Source organism: Antechinus flavipes, chromosome 3, assembly GCF_016432865.1.
Source record: "Antechinus flavipes isolate AdamAnt ecotype Samford, QLD, Australia chromosome 3, AdamAnt_v2, whole genome shotgun sequence".
In the NCBI taxonomy this organism is placed as follows: Eukaryota; Metazoa; Chordata; class Mammalia; order Dasyuromorphia; family Dasyuridae; genus Antechinus; species Antechinus flavipes.
In genome coordinates this window covers 537,769,260-537,783,969 of record NC_067400.1, presented here as the reverse complement: position 1 = coordinate 537,783,969, position 14,710 = coordinate 537,769,260, and the positions used below count along the sequence as shown (strand labels likewise).

General features: G+C 34.5%; 1 protein-coding gene across 1 annotated transcript in view; it reads right to left on the bottom strand.

The window, feature by feature from the left end:
• Positions 1 to 9,913, bottom strand: part of TYR (tyrosinase) — a 173,786-nt gene extending 163,873 nt beyond the window's left edge. Inside the window, exon 1 of the mRNA XM_051987301.1 lies at positions 9,019 to 9,913. Within this exon, the coding sequence (XP_051843261.1) occupies positions 9,019 to 9,837 (819 nt within the window). The 5' untranslated portion in view covers positions 9,838 to 9,913. The remainder of the gene's footprint in view (positions 1 to 9,018) is intronic.
• Between the last annotated feature and the right edge of the window lie 4,797 nt (positions 9,914 to 14,710).

Below are 14,710 nucleotides of genomic sequence, written 5' to 3'. Positions count from 1 at the left end.
TGAGATCCTTCTGAGCTTTTCCAAGAATTCTCAGAGTCAGCAGTTTGAGAATTTGCTTTACATCTCTACACCTACTTTCCTCTATTAAATATGGACTCTGGAAGGCTGAGGAGTTGGATGATGGATAAAAGATCTTTCCTGGATTCAAGATAATTTGAATTTAAGTTTTGTTTCTAACACATAGTAGTTGTATGATTATCCATAAGATATTTAATCTATAATGACTTCCAGGTAACTAATAGCATAATAGATCATCAGTGGAAGCACTGGTGAAATTTCATGTCTAGAATCCTCTTTTCCATGCTTGGCCCTGTCCTCCAAAAAAAAAAAAAAAAAAAAAAAAAAAAAAAAGGCTTTAACTTCACAAGGTAATAGGGAGACTTAATTGTACATTCTTTAGCTTGATTTCCTTCCCTGCTTCCCTTCTTCCCTCCTTCCTTTCTTCCCTCCTTCCTCCCTCCCTCCCTCCCTCTCTTACTCCCTTCTTCCCTCTTTCCCTTCCTCTTTTCTTTTCTCTCTTCTTTCCTTCCTTCCTTCCTTCCTTCCTTCCTTCCTTCCTTCCTTCCTTCCTTCCTTCCTTCCTTCTGGGGGAAGACAATTGGAATTAAGTTACTTATCTAGGATTACACAATTAATAAGTGTCTGAAACTGGATTTAAACTCAGGTCTTCTGACTCCAGGGTTGGTGCTTTACTCAACCTACTTTTAAAGACCCATCACAATCTTAACTTTTGGTGAAGTGTTTGTTCAAACCTCCACAATAGTGTCTTGTGCCTGGTCGATGCCAAAGAACTACTTTAGGGAGAGAATACAAAGACATTTTGTGTTGGCACTGCTGTTCTGATAAATAGTTAACAATAAACTCTGGAAATAAATTTATATCTACCTATCAATCTATCTATCACCTATCTATTTATGTCTGTCTCTACAGATATCTATCTATATTTATATGCAATATACTTTTAAATTAAATGGAATGCAAAATTAATACCTTTTCCATCACTTTCTTAAATCTAAATAATCAACAAAACAATAATTCAAGCCCTAATATGTAGTGTTTTTTAAAATTCTTTCCTGGGAATGTTCTTACTGAAACGTTTTGGCTCTGAGTCAGTTTGGGCTGACTGGTTACATGCCTAGTTAGTTTTCAGTTAATCTATAGCTGGAACTATCCACAGCTTTTAACACAGCATGACTCAGCTCTAGTGGTGATTTTTTTGGCTGCATTCTCATGTAAGGGTAAAAGTGACTGCTTAGATCATATCTAAAAAAATAAAATTAAGGGGTGAGAAAGAGGGAGTCACTAAAAGAAGAGGGAAATGAGAGGTACTATGGGGTTTTTTAAGTCACTTTCTAGTTTTTGGTTCCTTTCCCTCCACTGTAAAAGATTTTAAAATAAAGAGAAAAAAAGGAATTAATAAAAAATAATCAACATATCAACAATGTCTAAGAAAATGTGTAATTGCACATCTGTAGACTCCACCTCAGCAAGTCAAAAAAGGAGGCATATTTTCTCAGCAGGACTGAATTTTATCTAATCAAATAACATTCAGATTTGTTTTCTCTTCACTGTTTAGTCATTGGTCTATTATTTTTCAGGTTCTTTTTCCTTCACTTTGCATGTCATGCTTTTTAGCAGCTTTACTATTCATCATTTCTTAAGGCACAGTTCTCTTTCATTATATTAATTACCACATGTGTGTGTGTGAGTGTATGTGTATGAGTGTGTGTGTGTGTGTGTGTGTGTGTGAAAGAGAGAGAGAGAGATTCTTTACTCAATACTCTTTGTTCACACACACCCATACACAAATATTCCAATGAATATATTGGTTTGTTTCTTTAAAGATCATTGCTAATGAATAAACATCAATGCTCTCTGTCATCCAATCAAAAATCAAAGAGATTTACTCACAATTGTCATGCTTCCCTGCTGTGTCTGATTCTGAAGTAATAGAAATTTCTGTTTTCAAATTGTTCTCCAATTGAGACAGACAGACTCATTTTATATATTTCCAATCAGCTAAATACTTAACCTCAAAGGCCATTAAACATTCAGGGAAAAAAAAAACAATATTCTTTGAAACAATTTTAATTGGACATTACTTGTCAGTGGAATCTTCTATTGCATCTTATTCTCTTATTCTATTCCCTCAAAATGGAAATTCATGTTTGGTTTTCCAAGAAACAATAAGCCAATGAGAAGAATGTCTTTTTTTTTTTTTTTAAAGATTTCATTTCTTTTCTTTTTACCTTTTTCTATTTTTTATTTGCAAAAATAGAGTAAGAAAAAAAGGAAAACAAAAAAGAAATACAAAATAAATACAGCAAAACAAAAGAAAACATTGTCCTATGTCCAGCAGAACATTAGGGAAGATTCAAAATATATAACAATGAATTACCACATCAACAAAGTATATATATTAATAGAAGAGATTATATTCATGAATGACCATTTTTCTTGACTTACTCATAAATTGTTCTTTGATTCTCTACTGCACACTTGAATTACTTTATTATTTTCCCCCATTTATCCCCCCACTCCCAAGCAAGCTACATTTAAGGAAAAAAATATTTATGTATACATATACAGATATATAGATATACCCACACACTCACACCCACACACCCCACATACACACAAATGACTTTCCTATCCCTTCTGCCTCTTTAATTAAATTTTGCTCCATAATTTGCCTTGTTAGTACTTAAACGCCTCCAACCCAAGGATCCCTCCCTTTTTTTCTTCCCTCACCCTTTTCTTCCCCATCCTCACATCCCTCCCTCCTTATTTCTTTATAATTTTGGAAGGTGCTATACCCTAGTGTTGCCTATTGAACCCATTCCTGATATGAGTAGGTTTATAGAACTGTGAGCCCTCTTTCCCCCTCTAATGCCTCTGTGTTGATTCTTCCTCTGCACCTCATTTGTATAACATGATTGATATTTTGACTTTCACTCTCCCAGTCTTATAATATATAGTATATATTATACCCAAGCTGATATAATTTGTTATTTGCAGCTTTAGCTGGACTCTTAATGTGTTCTTGAAATTGAACCAGATACAAGACAAGTTTCTGTCAGCCTGCAACAAACTGATAAACTGTTTGTGCAGCTGAGACCCCAGTAAATAAGCAGATCATCATATCTTCATAGTCTAGCAGTTCTCAAGGACTCCCTTCTTTTCTGCTCCTTTTCCTCCCACACTACTCCCATTGGGAGGGGATTGCCCACTACCCCTCACATAAGATTTTTTCTTTTTTGCAAATTATAAGTATTCAAGCTTCTGCCTGAATTATGAATTGCTTTGCACTTTGAAACTAGGAGTTCCACATGCTTGTTCATTTTTTTGATAATAAATCTAGTTCTAATCCCAAAATAAATGATTGAATAAATAAATTGTGTGTGTGTAAATATGACTTAAATTTTACCAATAAAAATAAAATAATCCCGTTGAGTGTACATTTAAAAAATATTTTTAGTGATTTGTTTGGCCATACTTCAGAACAATTGGAGAGAGCATAATGTTGTAGTATTCCCACTAGATTTAGGAGATATAGGTTCTAGTCTTAGTTCTACCATTTAGTTTTGTGATCTTCATCAGATTCATTTTTGATGTTTAAAAGATTTATAAACTCTTTAAATCAGTTTGCCTCCTTTTGTCTCCCATTTTACACATGGAGAAATTGAAATGCAGAAAAGGGAAGTAGTTTGTCCACAGTCCCATGATAGGAAGTAGAGGAAACAGATTTCAAATATAGGTTCTTTTTCCTTAAATGCAATATTATTTTCACTGTACCATAGTTGCCCAATCTGATTCTTCATTTCCCCATCTGTAAATAAGAGTTATGGACTAATTAATCTCTAAAATTTCTTTTAGCTTTAGCATGCTTTGATTTTAGGACAGTAGCTGACTAAGCATATTTAAGGTAGAATCCTAAAATGTGACTATCTTTACCAAGAAAGTTTAGGTATTCTTTAGAGACATAGTCCTTGACAGAATAATGGAGTTGAAAAAACCTAAATATGATTTGTGAATTATTTTTTATTTCTAGTACCTGAAGTAACTTGATATTGGACTGTAATTCATTTCAATATGAACAAAAGAGTAGCATGAGTTTTCTACATATATGAAATATTTCCGTCACCTGATTTCAAATCTAGGGGAAAAGATGCCTCTCTCAAGATAGGCTCATAACCATGCTATTTATGCTAGCTTTTATTTGACATCATCTCTCTCAGCCTCTCCTCTGACTGGAATGCTGGAAGACAGAGTACCAAACTCTTCCCAATACCTTCTTTATAGAGAACAGAAACTGAATTCTAGCTCATTCAGTTTGCCTCTGCTAATCTATGTAGTTTAAGCTATGAGAAATAAGATATTCCTATGCTGGGTGATCCTTGATATTCCAACTCCTTCTATCCACATTTTCTGCTTCCTCTTTGTCCATTGTCTTGGCTCCTTGAGGACAGGGACTGTTATCAAATTTAACCCTCAGCACTTAACATAAGACCTAGTATATAATGGGCACTTAATAAATGTTTATTAAATTGGGAGATTTTAGCTCTTTGTTAAGATTATGCATTTTTTGATATAGTTTCACCAGCTGGTTTGCCTCCTGAGAGTTATAACTACAAAAGAAGACTAATCGGAGAAAAATGACATCAGAACATGAAAAGAAAAAGGAGACAGGAAAAGACAAAAAGCAAGAGAAACAAGATGGGAGATTGAAATGCTTTTCTCCTCTTAACACTGAAAGTTACTTTCAGTTACTTTCCCAACAAGCTTTTTAGCATTAGTCTCTGGGGCATTTTTGGCATCACATGCCCTGTTTCTGTGCTAGATTTACATGAATAGGCAGTGGCACAAGCAGACACTAATGCAGAATCCTGGGATCCTAGGGAAATATTTTCTGAGAATATTCTGTAAGCGTAATCTCATGTTCCTATTCACCTATGCAGCTGCAACCATAAGAATCACAATATTCTCTCATATGATAAAATAACTGCTTCGGGTCCTTCTGTCTTCCAATTGTAGTAAGAGGCATGCAACAGAACCAACCAGAATTCACCATATTATAAAAGATCTTCCATCTCCTCTAAAATAAATCATTCATGACATGAAATAAAACTCAAATGCCCTACAGATACATTTCTCTTTTTCTCATGCAAAGATATTATTTTGAGTTTGTAGATAAAATGTTTGATACAGAGGGTGCTTGTTTCTGGGTTACCTTTTTACTTCTTTTTTTGTGACAGTATTAAATTGGACATAATGCAACTTAATGTTTTAATCTGTAAAGTAGTGACATCAATCTGATAAAATAATAACAACTGATATTTACATAATGTTTAATATGGTTCAGGGCCATGTATGAAGTATTTTGCAATGATTATTATCGCATTTGATTCTCACAATGACCCAGAAAGAGAAGTGATATTATTATCCCCATTTTATAGGTAAGGAAACTGAGGCAAACAGAGATTAAGTGACTTGCCCAGAGGCAGATCAGATTTGAATTTAGATTTTCCTCACTCCAGGCCAGGTGCTCTATCTACTGTTCTTCCTAGCTACCTCTAAATAATATTATACTATGAAAAAAGTAATTTTATGAGAAAATAGAAGATCAATTATAAGGCACTTAATTTTATATTAGTATTGTCTCTTGCTTTCATGATAAGTCTGACAGACTTAAGTAAAGGGGAGATGGACTCTGGCCAAAAATGGGATTTATGCCTTATAAGAAATTTGATCCAGGATTTTAATAGAATTTGTAGCCTAGATTACATGCGATTAATGGCCTTACCTTTCCTATGAATTTAATAATTTAATTGAACTCTACATATGAATTATGACCTTAAGAGATTGTAGATAAGTGCATGAACAGAAAGGGAAGATCATGAATGGGGGTACCCAAAAAAATAAAATTTACTGATTTATTTTTCTAGGTAAGATTCCAGGATGTAATAGAGACATGACATTAAGGGTGGAGTTGGCATGATTAATAGCTATATTTTCTATAAGGCCTCACTGTTTATAGGTGAAATTGTATATACTTGATATACAAGTATTCTCTATAAATCTTTCTTCTTCCTATACAGAAAAAGTGAAAGATTAGAGTTAAATGATTATGAAGTATAAAAACCTAAGGGTTTAAGGAGTCAACTAAATAAATCAATTAAATCATCCCAAACAATTTAAATGTAGTATTGAGTTAGTGAGAACCTTTATTTAGTCAGTGAAAACACATTTAATTATTTATTGAGTTTGAACAAGGTTCAGAGACCACCATAGATACAATGTGCTCAGGTCTTTCTTTGGAAGTCTGTTTAAGACCATTTTGATAGCTGATCTGAATTAATTTTGAGTAAAAATTGAACCAAGAAAGAAGGCTGCCCCTAAGAAGGAATTACTCGAGGGGCAGAATAGTATCTTGACCTCAGTTTAGATCTCTTTCCTTTTCACCATCAGAATTATGATGATGATAACAATTTTAAACAGAAGCTAGCATCTATACATACTTTGCAAATCACTTTAGGTGTTACCTTATTTGCTCCTCACCATAGAATTTTGAGACAAGTGTTATTATTTTTCCCAATTTTACAATTGAGGGACCTGAGGCAGACAGAGGTTAAATGAAGTGATTTGCTCTGGGCAACACAACTAGTAAATGTCTGAGGCAGATTAATTTAGGTGTTCCTTGCTCTGGGCCACGCAGTGTATTCATTCTCATCTGATGTGCTTTGACTTCTGAGTCACTGTTCTTTACATTGTATCACATTGTCTCTAATGTTTATTAGAAGTGTCCATATATGTAAAATAATACTTAGAGATGATTCTGATCATTTTCAAGTTTGTCCATGTCAAAATGAAAATAGTTTAGATTTATACAGCACTAATCCCCCCCTCTTTAAAAAATCTACCACAGTATCATGAGACAGATAAAGCAATATTCCCCACAAATATAGAATAGAAAGTTTGGAATAAGAACTTTGTTTCTAGTCAGTCTGCTGATAAAAGGTCAACTGGGGAGTGAAAGTGAGGACTTTTGCCTACAGATCCCATGTATGTCCCATGATACCAAAATCTTTCTCAAAGGGATCAGCTAACAAGAACGTTTTGTTTGTTTCTGCTTTTAACCTCATCATGACCATGGCGAATTTGGGGAAATAAAGGAAGACTAGAGAACTAAAGAAGAAGCATCATATTTTACATAGTAATTTGAGCAATTCCTGGAAGTCTTCAAAAATACATAATTCTCCCCTCCCCCCCAGATATATAGAACAATTTTCCTTTTTTTCCTTGCATAAATGTGATGGCTTTGCTTGGTAAGATGCTGCCATTTGCCATGTGACCAAAATGATTTGGGACAATTTTCAAGTTAAAACCTGAATGTACTTCTCTTTCTCTAGATTGCTGTGTGCACTTGCAAGAGAAAAGTCATCCACATATTTTAATTGCCAAGCACAGGGCTGAGAGCTTGAAATTTTCATAGTCCCAAAAAGACCTTTGAGGAAGTCATCTCACAGTGTAGTGGGAAAAAATTGTTTGAAATCAGAATGAGGGAAGGAGAAGGAAATAAGCATTTATTAAAAACCTACTGTGTTCCAGGAACCATGCTAATGACTTTACAAATATTGTGTCACTTGCTCCTCACCACAATCCTGGGAGGGAGATAATATTATTATTCATATTTTATATTTGAGAAAACAGAAGCAGACTGAGGTTAAGTGATTTGCCTAGGTTCACACAGCTAGGAAGTGTCTGAAACCAGACTGAAATTCAATTCTTATTGACTCTAGGTCCAAGGCCCTGTTCATTGCATCACCTCACTGACTATAATGAGAATTGGATTTAAGTAAGTCACAGTTTCTTGGGACATTAGTTTTCTTATCTGCAAAATGAAAGGCTTGGATTAGACAGCCTCAGATGATCTGGGCAGCTCAATGTTCAGTGGATGAATTATGAAGCCTAGAGTCAGAAGGATCTGGCCTCAGATGCTAGTAGCTGTATGACCCTGGGCAAGTCATTTAATCCTATTTAACTTAGTTTTCTCATCTATAAAATAAACTCAAGAAAGAAATGTCAACCTTCTCCAATATCTTTGCCAAGATCCCATAGACATCAAATTCCAGAGAGTCATATTAATTTGAGCACATCTGAATGATCAAACAACAATGTTCCTTCAACTGTAAAATCAATGATATATTTCATTTCTATGTCAGAAGCCCTTGCTCCAATATAGACTGCTATGTAACCATTACATGAATCATTTACATAGATGTGTCTCAGTTACTTCATTTGTAAAATTAGTATAATGTACAAAATCTTAACTTCTAGGACCAGCTCCAAGTGATAGTTAGGAAAATATTTTATAAATCTCTCCACCTGACCACTTTATTTTCCAATTTTTCATTATCCCACTTTTTTTCTACCAAAAAAATTCATCCTCTGAATTCTATTTCTAGAAACTATGTCCCTGGTCCTTAGGGGAATTAATTTACTCATTGAGGGCTTTGGGGCTTAGGTGGTGAGTCAATGACTGCAAACACATCTAGACATATTATCTAGCCCATTTCAGGCCAGTCCATGCTTCACTTTTTTATCTAGCAATCTACTGGGGCCATCTTGCCATCTGCCTAGTTACGGTATGTATAGCATACCCAATCTGAACATGTTGATCAAATCAATATTTCCACTGGTTATGGTTACCCTGGGAAAGCAGTTGAATTTCTCAGTATCTAAGGCATTTCTCCATAACCGTAGTTTGCAAAAGTTTTGTTGATTTGCCTTAGTAGATTTCCTTGAAAAAATGCTGGTACACAAAGGCATTACAAGGTTAGGCCAAAACAAACAACTTTTATTAATAATTTCACATTTTTAAGGATCAAGTAAGATAATCATGAAAATCTCGTGCCTTTAAATTCTATAAAATATATTAGTTTTATCATTCGTGTTAATATTAGCATAAGTAATATTTTTATAAGAAGCAATCAGACTCTTATTCCTATTGTTCCTTACCTTCCATGAAGAAAAGAATGAGGCAGGGCTGAGTCTGCTTGGATTTGTTGGATGACGACCTCCCATATACTCATCTGTACAAATAGTGCATTCCTCAGCATCTCTCCAGTCCCAGTAGGGAATAGTGAAGTTCACATCCCCTGTGAGTTTCTGGATCTCTTGTTCCCATAGAAGGAGGAAGTATCTGTGCCAAGGAAGGAAACCTGGAGCCTCGTGAGCAAAATCAATGTCTTTCCAGACACTTGAGCCCCCAAGTAGTGTGTCCCGGGACACATAATAGTGCATCCAGACAAAGAGGTCATAAATGCTTATGTCCTTAAATAAGGGGGTTGAACCATTGTTCATTTGGGCATAGGTACTGGTAGGTATGACATAATCTAAATTGATAGTATGCTTAGCCAAGTTGAGATAAGCAAGAAATTTGTCCTTCTCAGATGTGCTCAAGTCAAAGATGCTTCTTCTTAGCAACAGTCTCCTCTCCTGGCAATTTGGTCCCAAGAACCCAAATTTGCAGTCACCACAGTTGAATCCCATAAAGTTGCCAGAACACTGGCAGGTCCGGTTATAAAAAACAGTGGGCCATTCTTCCCGGTCGTCCACCCTGAAGAAAGGGAACTGGGGTCCCTGTGGTGCCCTGGAAAGGCGAATCTCCTGGCAGGAGCCTCGACCTGACAGCTGGCCACAGGGAGAGCCATCCCCACTCCATATTGGGCAACATTCCTTCTCTAATAGGTTCTTGGAAGAAACACAGGCTCTGGGAAACTGCCCCAAAGAACCCTGAAAAATCCACAGCAAATAATATAGAAGTACCAGACGCATTCTTCCCCAGGTCTTCCACAAATTCCTTCTTAGCTGACTAATTGCCTTCCTTTCCAACTCCCTGTTAATCTCTAATCATCACATGCATTAGTTGAAACCTAAATAGTAACCCCTCCCATCTCCGACTTCAAACTCTTCCAGTCTTTTTCTTAAATTCTCATCTTCTGTCTAGCACATGACTGCTGGATAGGGATAATCAGTTTTTAAAGTGACACTCTTCACTAAAAAGTTATCCTTGGAATTTGTGACTGATGATGAATTTGTGATGAATGATGAATTAACTAAGATTTATCTTTTAAATCATGTAATTTCATTGATTGAAAGAAATAGTCAAAAATCACAGACTTATGATGGCTATGTGATTTAGAGGCAAAAAAAAAAAAAAAAAAAAAAAAAACTTTGATTCAGATTCCTAGCCCTCATACTTCTCATTGGTCATTCACTTTTTTAGACCTTGGCTTTATCTTATATAAAGTGAGGAGGCTGAAATGTATGGCACCTAGAGTCTTCAAACTCTAAATCCTGGTTGCTATATAATTATATACAGAAAGAGGATTTGAAGACTGCTGTTTTACCCTCAAGACAATCTAAACAATGAACTTGAGTGTATTAGACACCTATATTATATGCCAGGCACTGTACTAAATCATGGGGAGAATTTGAATCAGAATTTAATCTACAAATCAAAATTCAGGTTAGATTATAAACTTAATGGAGTAAAATAGAAAGCACTAAATCAACTTATTCCTTAAAACCAGGAAAGTTTGATAAGATTTATTTTTAAATATATCATACTGATTTATTTTAAAATATAAGATGCTATATCATATTACTTCATCAGTCAGGATTTGATGTGTTCCTACTACATGCCAGCATTTTAAAGGATTGCAGATATATAATCCACGATCACCAGGCCTCAAGACACATACAGTTCAAGAATGGAGACAAGATATGCTTTAGTCAAGCTTCTGTGATTTCACAGATGGAAGTTCTCACTCTAAGGAATATTACAAGCTACCTATAATTTGTTAAACAGGTCTTATAGACAGTTTATTGGGAACACTGATAGATTAAGTCATTTGCTCATGCTCATATTGCTAGCATATGTCAAATATACACCTTAAATTCTGGGTTTCTTGACTTGAAGTCCAACAATCTTTTCACTGAGTTACTTGGACTTCCCCAAGAAAATAATAAAAAAAAGTAATATAACAGTCTCAGAAGTATACTGGCACAGGAGATAGAAGAGAAAGAAAAGTATTTATTCAGATTTTGCTTCTAGCCCATACATTTGTGTGAACATAGGAAAATCACTTCCCTTCCCAGTTCTCCCAGAAAACTCTCAGACTCCTTACTATAGATAGTCCATGAAGTTTTCGCACTAAGGTTTTTAATAGTGATTAAATTACATGTCTAAAAAAATAAATGACACACACAGAGACAGAGAGACAGAGAGTCAGAGACAGAGACAGGCAGAGAGAGATAGAGACAGAAAGACAGAGAGATGGAGGGAGGGAGGAAGGGAGGGAAGAAAGAAAGATAGGGGGCAGGGAGGAAGGGAGAATGGTAATCTATATAAAAGCTACTTAAATTATAGGTTACAACCTCATATAGGGGATGTAGGGAACACTAAATTATGATTTATTACCAGTAGATGTTTAAGTTGTATACTTATATGCTGGGATTGCATAAAAAATTTTTTGGACAAAAATGGCTTGTGAATAGAAAAATTTAAGAAGGCCTACTATCTAGAAATACATGAATGATAAAGAAAATTATATAGTTTATATATATATGTATATTATATATAAAATTTATAAAGAATACATGAATGATAAAGAAAATTGATACCAGAGCAGTTCAGAGGAGGGAGCAATTATTATGGAATATTCTTGTGCAAGAAGTCAAGGTAAGAAAGAAGTCATGGCCAGTTATGTGCTAGTCCCCCAAAAATTTGGGGTTTGAGCTATATCAATAATATATTGATATAGGGTAATGAGATAATTTGGATATTTGGGAGAAGGGAAAGGTTATCTCTGGAAAAGAGAAAGCTTGAGTAAAAGAATAAATGTGTATATATGTATATAAATGTATTTATATTTTTATAAAGCTAGAAAAGAAAGGGCAGATTGTGTTAGGCTTTACTTCCAGATTAAGAAGTATAAACATTATCTTGTAGACAGTGAGAAACCACTGAGGATTTAGGAGTATGTGAGGCTATAAGACAAAAATGACCAGTGAACAAAGTAAATTTCCTGGAAACACTCTTCTTTTTCTGCTCTGATCCACTTCTTCACTCTGAAGTCTTTTGTCCTGTCCTCCTGAGCTTAAAGAATTCTGAAGGAAAAATCCTGATTGCAAGCAAAATATCCTTTTCATTGACAAAAGTAAAGTTGAGGAAGCGATTCATTTGCTCAAGATAGTGAAGATGGAATTTAGACGTAGAAGAAACATTAGAAATCACCTAATCCAACTTCCTTCTTTTATAGTTGAGCTAACTGAGACCCAAGGCAGTAAATTGCCTTGTGACAGATATGCTTGCTAGCCTTGAGATCTCAAGATTAGAGAACTTTCATGCTTAAATATCAACTTAGTTCTGACTTTCATCCTTAAAAAGACATTTTTATTTATACAGTTTGTTTATTAAACACAAAAAAGACAAAACATACCTTAACAAATGAAATATAGTTCTTGCTGTACACTTATGTGTTGTGTGTGTGTGTGTGTGTGTGTGTGTGTGTGTGTGTAAAGAATTTTAGCAAAACTTTGAATTCGAAAAGGTCATCTGACTGGGGTTCTTTTGCTTTTTCTCTGATGGTGGATCTTTTCTAGGATGGCTCACTATGGCACTTTTTTTTTTTTTTTTTTAACTTTTTGCTTTGGCCTTTGAGAAGCTTGCAGATTCTAATCCGTTTCAGCTGCCTTGAGATGCAGACTGCATTATGATAGAAACAGATAAAAGTCAGTGGATCTTGAAAGCTGCTAAGACTGGATAATATATATATATATATAGTATAAATGTGGGGGAAAAGACCATTAAAGTAGAAATGGTGCCTCTGGCTGAGATCAGAAAGTCGTCACAAGGTTTTCCTAAAGAACACGAGGAGGCTTAATCTTTTTTCCTCCCCCATTTGAGAACTGCAAAAAGATTATCACAAGGTTTCTATTCCCTGAGGGTCTCGGGGTTTATATTACTTAGAGCCACATGCTGCTTTTTGTAATTCCATTTCATTTATTAGGGACAGAACTCAATTTCTCATGTTCCCTTTAATTAAGAATTCATCCCAACAGTTGCCCACCTATCTAGCTTTCTAATGACATTTGGATCAAAGGTGAAATAACATAAAAAAGCCTTCACAATGTCACCTGAGTTGCTGTTACTGTTTCTTAACATATTTTTATTTTCATTTCATATTTCAAAAAACAGGCTTAAAAGAATAATGACTCTTAGGACCTAGATTCAGAGAATCTGAGTTCATACTCTTTTCTCTACTATTTACTAAATAAGTGACCAGTACCAAATCAATCTATTTTGCTACCAGCTGACGCTAAGTAACTATGTAATTAATTTGCTAAAAAATATGGCCACATGCAAAATCCATGTGCTAAGTAAGGTCCAGAGGAATTATGGAGATATGTTAGAGTAGTATTTATGTTCCTAAACAGTTTACAATCTATTAGATTGCATGTAAGATTCCTTTAATAAAATAACTATAACATAAAATTGAAAAATGACAAAAAATGAAAGAGAAGTTAGTTATATAGATGCATCAATGGAAGAGAATGATAGTTTAAAACAAAGAGAAGTTCCTTTCTGTTTGAAGGTTTCAAAACCTTTACTTCAAATATGGATCACCAATTCATTAATTATTGCTTTGAAATTATTAGCATAGAGTTAGAGGTCCTATAGAAGGTGATCCATATGTCCAACAGTATTTGGTCAGTTCCTAAGGGCAGATTACGTATTTTTCTTATGCCAGATCACCAATCATTACATCCAAAATACAGCACATTGAAATCTACTCCATCTTGTGAATGAGTTGTATTTTTATGAATTTGATTCTTCCTTATGTGTCTATGTTGCATAAATAACTTACCCCATACTACCTCTCCCTTCTTCCTTCTCCTAGTTCATCCCCATTATCTCACACACGGACTGCTTCAGCAGTCACTTAATTAGTCTTCTATGTCTTTAATCTATATTATGCACCATATTATACTTAACTATATGCATATATGCATAATATATATATACATATATATAGATATATACTTTATATGTATATATTATGTGTATGAAATTGCTCATTATCCTATACATAGATTGTTTTTACATAATTATGCATATTGTCTTCCCCATTAAACTGTGAGCTCCTTGAGAGTAGGGACTATCTTTTGATTTTTTTTTTTTTTTTGTATTTCTAACATTTAGCACAGTATATAGTACAGAGTAGGTGCTTAGTGAGGCTTATTCACTGACTAACTGACTGCTACTTCATTTCACATCTATTGTGAAAGAAAAATTTTACATTTTTAATTCACCATCTCATTGCCTGTGATCCCCTACAAAAGAAGGCAATTTCTTTTTTTCCATCAGCAGATGTTTTCAAGAGTAATGAGTATCTACTTTTGTGGAATATTATATTTAAGTATAAAATGAAAATATAAGCTACTAGCAGCAATTTTCTTGATTTTTATTCATTCAATGTATATCAATAGTTTTGAAATTATTCCTTTGATACAGGAAGGAAGGAATAGACAACATGTGGGAATTGGGATTAGAGAAAAAAGTAGTCCCACAAGAAGTGACCTTGACACTAGTAATTAAGGAAGAGAAAGATTAAGGACATGAAAAGAATAGAAAATGTTTCCT